The 14,470-nt window shown below is 39.1% G+C and overlaps 1 protein-coding gene across 6 annotated transcripts in view; it reads right to left on the reverse strand.

Annotated features, from left to right (window-relative positions):
* The window catches only part of TRIM37 (tripartite motif containing 37), a 113,042-nt gene that overhangs the window by 83,477 nt on the left and 15,095 nt on the right, over positions 1-14,470 (reverse strand). For all 6 annotated transcript variants that reach the window (XM_030827902.1, XM_030827904.1, XM_030827903.1 and 3 more), the window contains exons 4-7: positions 11,803-11,919; positions 8,029-8,116; positions 5,140-5,262; positions 3,804-3,927 (exon numbers count right to left, since the gene is read on the reverse strand). In XM_030827902.1, the coding sequence (XP_030683762.1) occupies positions 3,804-3,927; positions 5,140-5,262; positions 8,029-8,116; positions 11,803-11,919 (452 nt within the window). The remainder of the gene's footprint in view (positions 1-3,803; positions 3,928-5,139; positions 5,263-8,028; positions 8,117-11,802; positions 11,920-14,470) is intronic.

Consider the following 14,470-nt stretch of genomic DNA (forward strand, 5'->3'; position numbering starts at 1 on the left):
TTAGTTTTAGACAAGATATCACTGAGATCAAATTCATCTAAGTAATGAAATGTGCAATGACAATATACTTTAAGCAAAAAATTTACTTTTCTAGATTTTCATATTCCCTTGGGAAGAAGCAATAACATGAATTTCATTCAATCAGCTATTCTGAAATGATTTTTCACCAAATTTAACTGTGGCTTAAAAGAGAATACAAAGTGGGCCAGATTTTTAGGTTAAATGTCAGCAAAAGGTCTGTCCTGTGAATATACAAGGACCTGTTTAAAAAAAAAAAATGCCCACAGAAGTGAATAGTCTCAAAAAGTTGGAGACAGAAAAAGATAAACAAATTATTACTGGCTGGGGGCCATGGCTCATGCCTGTAATCCCAGCACTTTGGGAAGCCAGAGCAAGAGGATAACTTGAGCCTAGGTATTTGAGACCAGCCTAGGCAACATGGTGAGACCCAGTCTCTACAAAAAAATAAAAAATTAGCCAGGAGTGGTGGTGCATGCCTGCAGTCCCAGTTACTTCAGAGGCTGAGGCATGAGGATCGCTTGAGCCCAAGCGGTCAAGGCTGCATGCAGTCATGCAATGAGCCTTGATTGCACCACTGGAGTCTTTCCTGGGCAACAGAGTGAGACCCTGTCTCAAATTACAAACAAAAAAATTATCATTACAGAAATTATCCTTATAGAAAAGGAAGAAAGTGCTTTGTATGTTTTGAAACAAAAAGAAGATAGGTTTGCTTACCAAATCAGGCCATTTTCTTTGTAAACCCAAAATTTGAAAACCTGGAAGTACATCCATGAGGACAGCAAAAGTTTTATCAATCTGTAGTGTTATTTGATAAGGAAAAACATTTAATAGGTAGAACTTTTATTTATTTTATTTATTTATTTTTTGAGATGGGGTTTCACTCTTGTTGCCGAGGCTAGAATGCAATGGCACGAACTCAGCTCACCACAACCTCCGCCTCTTGGGTTCAAGTGATTCTCCTGCCTCAGCCTCCTGAGTAGCTGGGATTACAGGCATGTGCCACCATGCCCGGTTAATTTTGTATTTTTAGTAGAGATGGGGTTTCTCCATGTTGGTCAGGCTGGTCTCGAACTCCCAACCTCAGATGATCCACCCGCCTTGGCCTCCCAAAGTGCTGGGATTACAGGCATGAGCCAAGGCGCCCGGCCTTTATTTATTTTTATTTATTTTTTTGAGACAGGGTCTCATTCTGTCGCCCAGGCTGGAGAACAGTGGCGCGATCTCGGCTCACTGCAACCTCCACCTCTCAGGCTCAAGCGATCCTCCCACCTCAGCCTCCTGAGTAGCTGGGACTACAAGAGCACACTATCACACCTGGCTAATTTTTCTTTTTTTTTTTTTTTTTTTTTGGTAGAGATGGGGTTTTGCCACATTGCCCAGGCTGGTCTTGAACTCCTGGGCTTAAGAGATCCACCTGCCTCAGCCTAGAACTTTTAGGTTGCAAAAGAGTTAAAGTATTAGCTAGAATCTAATATTATCAGACGTAATTTCTACTATAACCACATCCCACAATCCTAAAACAGCCCATGGACAACATTACAATACATAATTAAACTTAAAAATGAGTGGCAGAGGCCGGGGGTGGTGGCTCACGCCTGTAATCCTAGCACTTTGGGAGGCCAAGGCAGGCAGATCACAAGGTCAGGAGTTTAAGACCAGCCTGGCCAATATGGTAAAACCCTGTCTCTACTAAAAATACAAAAATTAGCAGGGCGTGGTGGCACGCGCCTGTAGTCCCAGCTACTTGGGAGGCTGAGGTAGAAGAATCGCTTGATCCTGGGAAGCGGAGGTTGCAGTGAGCCAAGATCGTGCCACTGCACTCCAGCCTGGGCAACAGAGCGAGACTCCATCTCAAAAAAAAAAAAAAAATTAGTGGCAGAGGCCAGGTGTGGTGGCTCATGCCTGTAATCCCAGCACTTTGGGAGGCGGAGGCAGGTGGATCACCTGAGGTCAGGAGCTCAAGACTAGCCTGGCCAACATGGCAAAACCCCATCTCTACTAAAAATACAAAAAATTAGCTGGGGGTGGTGGCACGTGCCTGTAGTCCCAGCTACTCAGGAGGCTGAGGCAGGAGAATTGCTTGAACCTGGGAGGCGGAGGTTGCAGTGAGCCAAGATAGTGCCACTGCACTCCAGCCTGGATGATAGAGCGAGACTCTGTCTCAAAAAATAATAATAATAATAAATTAGTGGCAGATATTATGGTATGAATTAAAAATCTGAGGCTTATGAGACTATTCTAAAGATATACTAACCCTGAAAATATCCTTTTCCCCACCTCTTATCCTTAGAAAGAATCCTATTTAATCATAAAAGCTATCTTGGAAATCACAAATTATAATTTTTCATAATGAAAAATAATTTGAAAGCCACAAAAGCAGGGCAAGTTCAGTTATTGGATAGGGAAGTTATTTCACAGTTATACAGGTAGTAAAATTAATAAACTTAAGAGATCTGTACTGTGGTATTATATGACTTTTAGTTGATTCAATTAAATAAATGAAGCAATGAACAAATTCACTCAAGAAAAACAAGACCACATGCAAATGTTTATTTGGCTACGACTGAAGGTCACATCAACAGTCAAGATCCCCTCAATTTTAAAGTCCTAATACATATCAACATCCAGTACTCTACATGGCTTAATGAACTTAAAGGGATCTCAAATATAATCTAGAGTTCTGAAAAACTAAGATCACCTACATGTATGACTGCAACTGAGGATCTAAGAACAATTACGATTTTCATTTACATGAAATCTTTAAGTGGCATTGTGACCGGTATAATCAATACCTACAGGTTTTGTCTAATTGCTCCACTGGGTGGATGAACTGTGCTTTCCAATCTAACTACTAGAAGAATGATTGTTTAAGACTATTTGCTACTTGGTCTGTGGGAAAAAAACTAAAAATCAGATACTAAATAGTATAGGATTATAGTAGAAAAGCAATTCATGAAATGATATACAAATATACAAACTCAAAGATATTTGCATCTCATTTTTAAAAAGTTAAAAATAAAATGGATAAAATCATTATTTTGGATGACACAAAGACATGGCTAAAAATCTTGGAGAATGAACATAGCCAAAAAAAAAAAAATATTGTTTGTTCACACCTTATTTAAAGTATATTATTTCACTTTGGACTATGATAAAAAATGCAAAGCTGGTTTTTAGTCAGCAAAACACTGGAAGGACTAAGATCACCAAAACAAATCAAACAAAACAAACTATAGCATTGGATCAAATTCTTACTTAAAATTTAATACCAGGCTCCACAATCAAAGAAGAATGAAGGAATCTTTGAAAAGCAAAAAGGTCAGCAATAAATATAATTAAGCATATGTAAAATGAACCCTACTAGAAATCAAAAGCTGAGACTTTAAATCTCTAAGAAAAAGCTGGCAGGGGATGATGCTGATGTTTACAAATGTCAGTTTCTTCATCCCCAATGAAAATGGATGGAAAGGATATGGAACATTAGTAGAAGGAATTCTGTTAGATTTGGAGAAAAAGCTACCTAACAATGATGCCCACTGGCCATTAGGATTTTCATCCAAGTGGCTATGAAAACTTGGATTTTCATCGAAATGGCTATGAAAATTTTTCTCTCCTATCATTTCTAAATACAAGTCAAACATTTATCTGTCTAAATTGTAACAACATGGAGTTGCCTAAAATCTCAAGATTCCTACCTAGGATCACCACCCTTATTCTTCAAAGACTGAATCTCAAACAAGCTGAAAGCACCAGGTACCCCAGCACCATACAAAAACACTTACCCATCAGTGTTATAAGCTTATTCTTCAGCTGTGTGTCTAACCGTGCAATCATCATCTCCACTGCATTCCTAATTTCCCGAACACGCTCATCTTTTGCATTTCTTACAGCTTCTACGTTCCTTTCCTAGAAGATAAACAAGTAAGAATAATTTTAATTGGGTAAATTTTAAAAACAGAAGCACCACATTATAATATTGCCAAGAATAGATAATAGGAAAAAGGTAGTTAGAGGAAGGCCAAATGGAAATGACCCAAGTCGCTTATATTTCAAAATGGCGGACATGCAATCAAAAACACAAATTTTCTGCATAAAGAATGTTATAAATGATCACTTGGTTCTTGATCCCTAAAGGGGTAAAAGAAAGAAGGCATCTGTTTTTAATTTAGGATATGGTCCACAAACTTCATTTTAAGTTAGGAAACGGTCCATAAACCTCATTTATGACTGTCATTCTGACAACTTGAAACAAAATGTATTCTAAAAACATGCTTAGTATTTCATTCTTGGGGGCTTATCACATTTTTTCACAGAAATAACATTATAAATAGCTCACTAAAGCTGTTTGACCTATATAATATCTAAAGAGTAATGTTAAATATTGCACTTTCAACTCTGTGGAGTTCTAAATCAGGACATAACAAATAGTTCATTCCTTAGTAAAAGAAACTCACCCAAAAGCTGGGGATCCAAAGAGTGTATAACTTAATGAATGACTGTACAAGTCAATACTGATTCTATTTAGAAGTAAATTACTGGGGCCAGGCACAGTGGCTTACGCCTGTAATCTTAGCACTTTGGGAGGCCAAGGCAGGTGGATCACGAGGTCAAGAGTTTGAAACCAGCCTGGCCAATATGGTGAAACCCTGTCTCTACTAAAAATACAAAAATTAGCCGGGCGTGGTGGCGGGCACCCAGCTACTCGGGAGGGTGAGGCAAAAGAATCGCTTGAGCCCAGGAGGTGGAGGTTGCAGTGAGCTGAGATCGCGCCATTACACTCCAGCCTGGGCGACAAGAGTGAAACTCCATCTCAAAAAAAAAGAAAAAATAAGTTAATTATTGACTCTGTAACAAACAGACTTTTTAAATTCACTGATTTTCTAATTCTGCATAAGAGGTAATTCTCTGACTCCAACTGCTTCCTTACAAGCCAGGGGCTTTGTATGCAAATTTCTCAGATACTCTGAAATTTATGGGATTTGACTACAGGTACAGCCTATCAAATTTGCAAATCTTGAAAATCTTGATTTCAACATCTGATTAACTTATATTATATAAATATATTATTATATATTACAGATTAAAAGCAGAATAATTATATTTTAGTAGTAGTCTTACCACTTCTTGAACTAAGCTGATCAGTTCCATGAGACGCCGACGAAGTTTGGCTACCTCTTCATTCACTTTAGTGACATGTTGCTCATAAATTTCTGCCAAAGGTTTAAAGGTATGTCCGCCATGCTATTTAAATTAGAGTAGCTTTAGAACACTTTCACATATCTTATCTGCATTTACATTCCTTTGTAACACTCTATGGACACTAATAAACTGGTAAATATTTCAAATGAACTTTATCTTATTAGCTAATTTAATTTTGTTGAAGCAGGCCAGTGCCTGCTTAAAATCACTTGGCCCATGTAGGAACTCTTTCAAGACTGTAAATAAAAGGCTTTAGCAAAATATTCATTTAACTAGAAATTAACTTATTAAAAAGAACCAAAATCTTTAACCACAGCCCAAATCATCTGCCACAACCTTATCAGCCAGTCACTCTTCTCTAAGGCAACACTAGTCTTCTTCCATGTCCTCAAACTTCTTTCCACCAGGACTTTACAAAAATTACTCCCTCTTATTAAAAAATAATTCTCAGCCAGGTGTGGTGGTTCATGCCTGTAATCCCGGTACTTTGGGAAGCTGAGGACGGCAGATTGCTTGAACTGAGGAATTCATAACTGGCCTGGCCAACATGGCAAAAACACATCTCTACTAAAATACAAAAAGTAGCCACGCATGGTAGCACACACTTGTAATCCCAGCTACTCAAGAGGCTGAGACATGAGAATTGCTTAAACCTGGGAGGCAGAGCTTACAGTGAGCTGTGATCAGGCCACTGTACTCCAGCCTGGGTGACAGAGAGAGACTCTGTCCCAAAAAAAAATTTTTTTTAAATAAAAACCAAAAAAAAAATAATAATAATAATAATGCTGGGCACGGTGGCTCACACCTGTAATCCCAGCATTTTGGGAGGCTGAGGTGGGTGGATCACCTGAGGTCAGGAGTTCGAGACCAGCCTGGCCAACATGGTGAAACCCCATCTCTACTAAAAAATACAAAAATTAGCTGGGCGTGGTGGCATGTGCCTGTAATCCCAGCTACTCAGGAGGCTGAGGCTGGAGAGCCACTTGAACCTGGCAGGCGGAGGTTGGAGTGAGCTGAGATCACCCCACTGCACTCCAGCCTGGGTGACAGAGTGAGACACTGTCTCAAAAACACAAAACAAAACAAATAATAATAATAATTCTCCATCTTCCCTCTCCCATCTTGGTTTGTCTTAATCCTACTCATCCTTGGCACTTAGCTCAGATTTACAGGATCAGCTGCTATAATTATGCATCCTCATCAGCTCTCTGTATTTATTCCTATAATTTATCAAGCCAATTAAGTATATAATTAATTGTTTGATATGTTCATCACCAAATCCCTAGTCTTTACCACAGCTGAATGAATTAGAAAGACACTTGAAGAAAAGGCCCAGGATACAAAATTAACAAAAGCAATGAACCCATTTTCCATCCCACAGAGTTACTACAGAGATAGAAGACTGATACAAGTTAGCCTCACAAAGCCAGTTGCATTCAGCTCAAAAAATGATTTTTATAGCTAACTACCTAAAAATAATTTTGATTGGTAACTAGAATTATTATATTTTTAACATAAGGAACCTCCTAGAAGTTCTTACTAGAATTGTCTTATTTAGCCAAAGTATCCCATTACTGTCTCCAAAAAGGATGTAGATTTTTACATGTTCACTTTAAGTATAGAAAAAAACATTTCTACTATCTCTTATAAAATCTATGTATTTAAAGTATTAAATGTGAGAACTTAATTTTTTCTAGTCAGCACAATATTCAAATTCTAACAGAAAGCTCTCTGAATTGAGCTCTACTCAACCAATCTGGCCTGCCACTCTCTCAGTAAAACATACTGACTGATGTCCACAGAATGATCAATTCTCATGGCAACTCTAGATACCTACCCACTTCCATTTCCCCCATCACTTATTTTTCCTAAGAATCTATTGTGTTTATTCTCAACCTATTTATGCCAATTGTACTTATTATTGTAAGGAGATCATTTAATTAAGTATTCAGAGGCTGGGAGTGGTGGCTCACGCTTGTAATCCCAGCACTTTGGGAGGCCAAGTCAGGTGGATCACCTGAGGTCAGGAGTTCAAGACCAGCCTGACCAACGTGGAGAAACCCTGTCTCTACTAAAAATACAAAACTAGCCAGGCGTGGTGGTGGCGCAGCCCTGTAATCCCAGCTAGTACTAGAGAGGCTGAGGGAGGAGAATCACTTGAACCCGGGAGGCGGAGGTTGCGGTGAGCCAAGATCTCACCATTGCACTCCAGCGTGGGCAACAAGAGCAAAATTCTCAAAAAAAAAAAAAAAGTATTCAGTAAACAACAGAACATGACTTTAAAATAAAAAAGCTGCTTCTAAGAAAACTAACTTCAACGCTTCAGGCTCAATAATGGTAGACTGTCTTTAAAAACTGCTCTTGAATTCAATTGGAAAAAATCTAAAAAATAAAAAATAATTATAAGATCTAGATAGGCGCACTCATGTTGTTTCACAAGTGTCTAAGTTCTTGCTCCATTTTAAAGGAACTAAAATTGGAAATGTTGGCCAGTACATCTGATCAACTGACCTTTAATGAAAAAAGTGGCCTAGATCCTACAACAAAAGATCTGCAAATGAATAGAGGATATGTTTTATAGGTGTTAGAGATTAAAATATTTACGTAAGGGGTCCATGTCCTACATCAAACCGCACAAACAAGATTCTTCTGGAATAAAAGTACAATACCTTTAATAAAGCGTCTAGAAAGCAGATGCATTTTAATTTTCATTCTACGAGAGCATAATGACACTATTTTCTATCTGAATAAGTATTTCAGTGCCTTCTAGCCTCTAACAAAAAAAAATACTGAATTTGTTCTGCTCACCATTCCTTCCCAAAGTGCACACTGATGGCAGATACACTTCTTACAAGTCCAGCAAAATACACTAAGTTTTTCATGGTGATTTTCACATCTATACATTATGAAAAGAAAATAAAGTTATAAATTAAATAAAATTGGAACATAATCACCTCCACAAATTCTTAAGCTTGGGCAAACAGGTCAATTTTAAATGATTATATCTCAAGAAACACAGTATAAAATGTACTCCATGGCTTCTGTAAAGTAAGCTAAAGAAGTTTATGAGGACAATTTTCTGTAAAGTACTGTTTTCATTGATCTGGACTTTATAATCACATGCAAAATACAGATTTGCTTCTTAAAAACGTAACATATATTGCATCATTTCCAAGCAGCACTATAGATGATATATTCTATTGTACTACTACATTTTGGGCATGTGCTTAATAATCATATTGATTATGCATCTATACCTACATGAGCATGCACAAGTACTTTTCCTACATGTGGTGAATGATAACAATAATTAAGACACATGATTAACTGCACAATTTAAAACTAGACCCTCATGGAAAATGAACAACTCAATTTTAAACGTTCTTTTAAACTGGATATTCACATGAAAAACAATAAAGTTAGATTCTGTTATGGATTGACTATGTCCCCCCTCAAATTCATAGGTTAAAGCCTTAACCCCCAGTGTGAATGTATTTGCAGACAGAGCCTTTAAGGAGGTAATTAAGCTTAAGTAAGGATCACAAGGGCAGGACCCAAATCCAACAGGACTGGTGTCCTTTATAAGAGGAGGAGACACCAGGCGTGCACGTGCACATAGCAAAGATCATGTGAGGACAGAGCTAGGTGGTGGCCATCTATAAATCAAGGAGAAAGGGAGGCCTCACCAGAAACCAACACTGCCAGCATTTAATCTTGGACTTAACACCTATCAGAACTGTGAGAAAATAAATTTCTATTGTTTAAGCTACTCAGTTAGCAGTATTGTTATGGAAGACCTAGTAGACTAATACAGACCCTTACTTTACACCATATATACAAATAAACTACAGGCCGGGTGCAGTGGTGGTTCATGCCTATAATCCCAGCACTTTAGGAGGCCAAGGCAGGTGGATCATTTGAGGCCAGGAGTTTGAGACTGGCCTGGCCAATATAGTGAAACTCCTTCTCTACTAGAAATACAAAAAATTAGTTGGGCGTGGTGGTGCACTCCTGTAATCCCAGCTACTCAGAAGGCTGAGGCATGAGAATTGCTTGAACCCGGGAGGCAGAGGTTGCAGTGAGCTGATAATTACACCACTGCACTCCAGCCTGTGCAACAGAGCAAGACTCTGCCTCAAAAAAAAAAAAAAAAAGAATGAAGGTTTAACATCCAGAATATATAAATAACACCTATAACTCAACAAATAAATTTTAAAAACTCTAATTTAAAAATGAGCAAAAGATCTCCAGTAAGCATATGAAAAGATGCTCATTACTACTAATCATTAGAGAAATGTGAATCGTCATACCATATTAGGATGGTTGCTATCAAAAAAACAAAAAAGAGCAAGTGTTGGCCAGGATGTGGAAAAACTGGAACCCTTGTGCACTGTTGGTGGGACTGTAAAATGGTACAGTCACTATGGAAAACAGTATGGAGATTCCTCAAAAACTTAAATTAAAAATAGAATCACCACATGATCTAGCAATTCTACTTCTGATTACATAACCAAAAGAACTGAAAGCAGAGTCTCAAAGACATGAACATCCATAGTCATAGCAGCATTATTCACTACAGCCCAAAGGTGGAAGCAACACCAATTTTTACTGAGAGATGAATGGACAAAAAAAAATGTGACATATACATACAATATAATATTATTAAGCCTTAAAAAGGTAGGAAATTCTGACACATGGATGAACCTTGAGGACATTATGCTAAGTAAAATAAACTAGTTACAAAAAGAGAGGTACTGTATGGTTTTACTTATATGCAGTATCTAGAGTACTCAAACAGATAGAAACAGAAAGTACAATTGTGGCTGCCAGGGGCTGGTGGGAAGAAGGAATGGGGAGTTGTTTAACGGGTACAGTTTCAGATTTGCAAGTTTAAAAAGTTCTGGAGATTGGCTGAACATGTGAACATGCTTAACATAACTGAACTGTACATTAAACAATGATTAAGATGGTAAATTTTATGTATATTTTACCATAATTAAAATGTTTTGGCCGGGCGCGGTGGCTCAAGCCTGTAATCCCAGCACTTTGGGAGGCCGAGGCGGGCGGATCATGAGGTCAGGAGATCGAGACCATCCTGGCTAACACGGTGAAACCCCGTCTCTACTAAAAATACAAAAAATTAGCCAGGCGCGTTGGCGGGCACCTGTAGTCCCAGCTACTCAGGATGCTGAGGCAGGAGAATGGCGTGAGTCCGGGAGGCGGAGCTTGAAGTGAGCTGAGATCGCGCCACTGCACTCCAGCCTGGGGGACAGAGCAAGACTCCGTCTCAAAAAAAAAAAAAAAAAAAAAGTTTTAAGTATTCTCTTGTTTATAAAGTAGACATACCCTTGCATTTTTTTTTTTTTTTGGAGATGGAGTCTAGCTCTGTCATCCAGGCTGGAACGAAGTGGCGCGATCTTGGCCCACTACAACCTCCACCATCTGGGTTCAAGCAATTCTTGCTGCCTCAGCCTCCCAAGTAGCTGGGATTACAGGCACCTGCCACCACGCCCAGCTAATTTTTGTACTTTCAATACAGACAGGGTTTCACCATGTTGGCCAGGCTGGTCTCGAACTCCTGACCTTCGGTGATCCAACCGCCTCAGGCTCCCAAAGTGCTGGGATTACAAGCGTGAGCCACCACGCCTGGCCCACTCTTGCATTTTTAAAAAAGCATTTCATTGATGAAGGACACTGAGCTTAGAGAAAACACTTACATAGGTTTATATTTTATATTTCTAATTCATAAGTAATCAGAATATAAAATGGGAAATTAATAAAAGTTAGAAGAAATATATCAGATACTGTTTGGAAGCTCATTTAGCAAGACTTCCAAAAGACCAAATTTATAATATAGCTTTTACAATGTTGAAAATTTGCCAAAACTCCTCTCAATCAACAGCCTGTATTCAATTGCAGCAAGGGGAGGCCAGCAGGCATCAAACAGCAAATAAGAAAGACTAGCAGGTTAGCAAACCGTAGCAGTCTATTCCTTTTGAGAGGCTCTAATAGAAGAGGCCCAACAAGAAGTAAAAGATCTTTCCAAATAGTAATACCCACCACTTCAGAGGAAAAACACCTAAGTGTTCACCAATTAACCATGTTGTAGCTTCTTCATCTATAAAAACAAATCACTGCCACATCACTCTTTCCTTTATCTGCTCCCCATAACAACTCTCCAGATATGTTCAAAATTCTTCAATTATGGAACATAAGACCATTTATTCATTCTTGTCCCTCAAATGACTTAACACTGTATTATCATTGTGTCCCCATTAAACAGTTAACAGAAGTCATGTCTCATTTACCTTTGTATGCCTATCATCTAGCAAAGTACTTTCTGTGTTGGGGGAGGGGAGGGCGAGCGGTGTCTGTGTATACATGGCATGAAATAACTGTTGTTAAATAAACACAATAAGAATATGTTACTTAACAGCAACAGCACATGACTGAAAGAATTAAAAACAAGAAATATAACACCACTTATTCATAAATAACTAAAAGGCAACTACCAATATAGTGTCATTAAACAACACAAAGGCAAAATCCATTCAACATTGAAAAAAGAAATTAAGAACATACTTATCCTTTTCATTTTCTTCATGTTTGGTGAGACTGCAGAGTTGAAGAGTATCAAGCTGTTGTGTTATTTCTTCTGCCCAACGACAATTTACTAGTTCTCGTAGCTGGAGTGGAGCACTGGGGAGAAAATCCATACACATACACTAATTCAGGAATTTGAGATTACTTTATAAAATTAATACATTTCTCAAAATAGAGAGCACAATAATACTCATACCATAACACTATTTTTTTTTTTTTAAGAGATGAGTCTCACTCTATGACCCAGGGTGGAATGCAGCGGCATGCATGATCATGGTTCACTGTAGCCTTGACCTCCTAGGCTCAAGCAATCCTCCTGCCTCAGCCTCCTGAGTAGCTGGGACTACAGCAGCACACCATCAAACCCAGCTAATTTTAAAATTTTTTGTAGAGACGGGAATCTCACTATATTTCCCAGGCTGGTCTTGAACTCCTGGCCTCCAGTGATCCTCCCAAAGTACTGGGATTACAGGTATGAGCCACTACCTGGCCCCATAACACTATTAAAACTAAAAAAATAAAAAATAAAAAAAATAAAGACACAATGAAAAATATTATCTGCGACTGATTTTCACCACATTAACAAGTCATTTACGAAAAGAAACAAAAAGCTAAACAAAAACATATGATTCAGAATATGGACTGAATTCTCAACTTCTGAGTCTAAAGCTGTACTGTTGGCGTGGTGGCTCATGCCTGTAATCCCAGCACTTTGGGAGGCCGAGGCAGGTAGATTGCTTGAGCCCAGGTGTTCGAGACCAGCCTGGGCAACATGATGAAACCCTGTCTCTATAAAAAATTAGCCAAGTGCGGTGGCATGTGCCTATAGTCCCAGCTACCCATGAAGCTGAGGTAGGAGGACCACATGAGCCAGGAAGATTGAGGCTGCAGTGAGCCAAGATCATGCCTCTGCACTCTAGCCTAGGGAACAGAGTGAGACCCTGTCTCAAAAACCAAACAAAACAAAACACAAAATCCACAGCTGTACTGTCCAAAACAATAGCCACTAGCCACATGTGACTCTTTTAAGTTAAAATTAAATAAAAATAAAATTTTGGCCAGGTGCAGTGGCTCACACCTGTAATCCCAGCATTTTGGGAGGCCACGGCGGGCGGATCACAAGTCAGGAGATCAAGACCATCCTGGCCAACATGGTGAAATGCCGTCTCTACTAAAAATACAAAAATTAGCTGGGCGTGGTGGCACGTGCCTGTAATCCCAGCTACTCGGGAGGATGAGGCAGGAGAATCACTTGAACCAGGTAGTCAGAGGTTGCAGTGAGCCAAGATTGCGCCACTGCACCCCAGCCTGGCGAAAGAGTGAGACTCCATCTCAAAAATAAATAAATAAGTAAAATTTCATCATATAGCCACACTAGATACATTTCAAGTGATTGACAGCCACACGCAACGAGTGGCTACCATACTGGACAGTGTAGACACAGAATACTTTCATCATTATAAAAAGTTCTACTTGATAATGCTGGTCTTATAAGATAATGTAAGAAAGGTGGGACGGGGCACAGTGGTTCGCGCCTGCAATCCTAGCACTTCGGAAGGTCAAGGTGGTAGGATCCCTTGAGCCCAGGAAGTCGAGACCAGTTTGGCCAACACAGTGACATCTCATCTCTACAAAAAATAAACAAAATTAGCCAGCATGGTAGCACACACCAGTGTTCCCAGTTAGGAGGGAGGTTGAGGTAGGAGGAGCACCTGAGCCCAGATGGTCGAGGTTGCAGTGAGCTGAGATCACGCCACTGTACTCTGGCCTGGATGACAGAGCTAGACTCTGTCTCAAAAAAATAAAAAGAAAAGTGAATATAAAAAGAAAAATGGGTAACAGATGGCACTCCAGCATTATTTTTTGAAACCATAAGTAGAGATAACCTAAATGTCTCTCAATATGGGCATAAATAAATCAAGGTATAGTCGTAAAATTGATTATCAGTCACTTTTTAAAAAAATGACTTATGTATACATACAATCAAGAAAAGATATCTACCATATTTTACATGAAAAAGCAAACTGCAAAACAGTATTATATCATTGGTACATTTTAAGAAAAAGCATATGGGAATCATACGCATATATATATATATATATAAAAATATAGGCACAATCATACTGGATTAGGGCATTACAAAATACATGCACAAAAAACAGTCTAGAAGAATAGATACCAAACCCAACAATTTCTTCTGAAAGTGTTATCAAGTGAGAAGACAGGGTAGGGAGTATCAGAATCAGAAGCCTTTTTATTTTATATTTATCTCTACCATCTGGATTTTTTTGTTTTTTTGTTTTTTGTTTTTATTTTTTTGAGACAGACTCTCGCTCTGTGGCCCAGGCTGGAGCACAGTGGCGTGACCTTGGCTCAAGTGCAGCAGTACGATCTCAGCTCACTCCAACCTCCACCTCCTAGGTTCAAGCGATTCTCATGCTTCAGCCGCCTGAGTAGCTGGGACTACAGTCGTGCGCCACCACGCCCGCCCGGCTAATTTTTGTATTTTTAGTAAAGACAAGGTTTCACTATGTTGGCCAGGCTGGTCTCGAATTCCCGACCTCAGGTGATCCAGCCACCTTGGCCTCCCAAAGTGCTGGGATTACAGGTGTGAGCCACTGTGCCCGGCCAAACTATCTGGTTTTAA

The sequence above is a fragment of the Nomascus leucogenys genome, chromosome 14 (genome assembly GCF_006542625.1).
Source record: "Nomascus leucogenys isolate Asia chromosome 14, Asia_NLE_v1, whole genome shotgun sequence".
NCBI lineage: Eukaryota > Metazoa > Chordata > Mammalia > Primates > Hylobatidae > Nomascus > Nomascus leucogenys.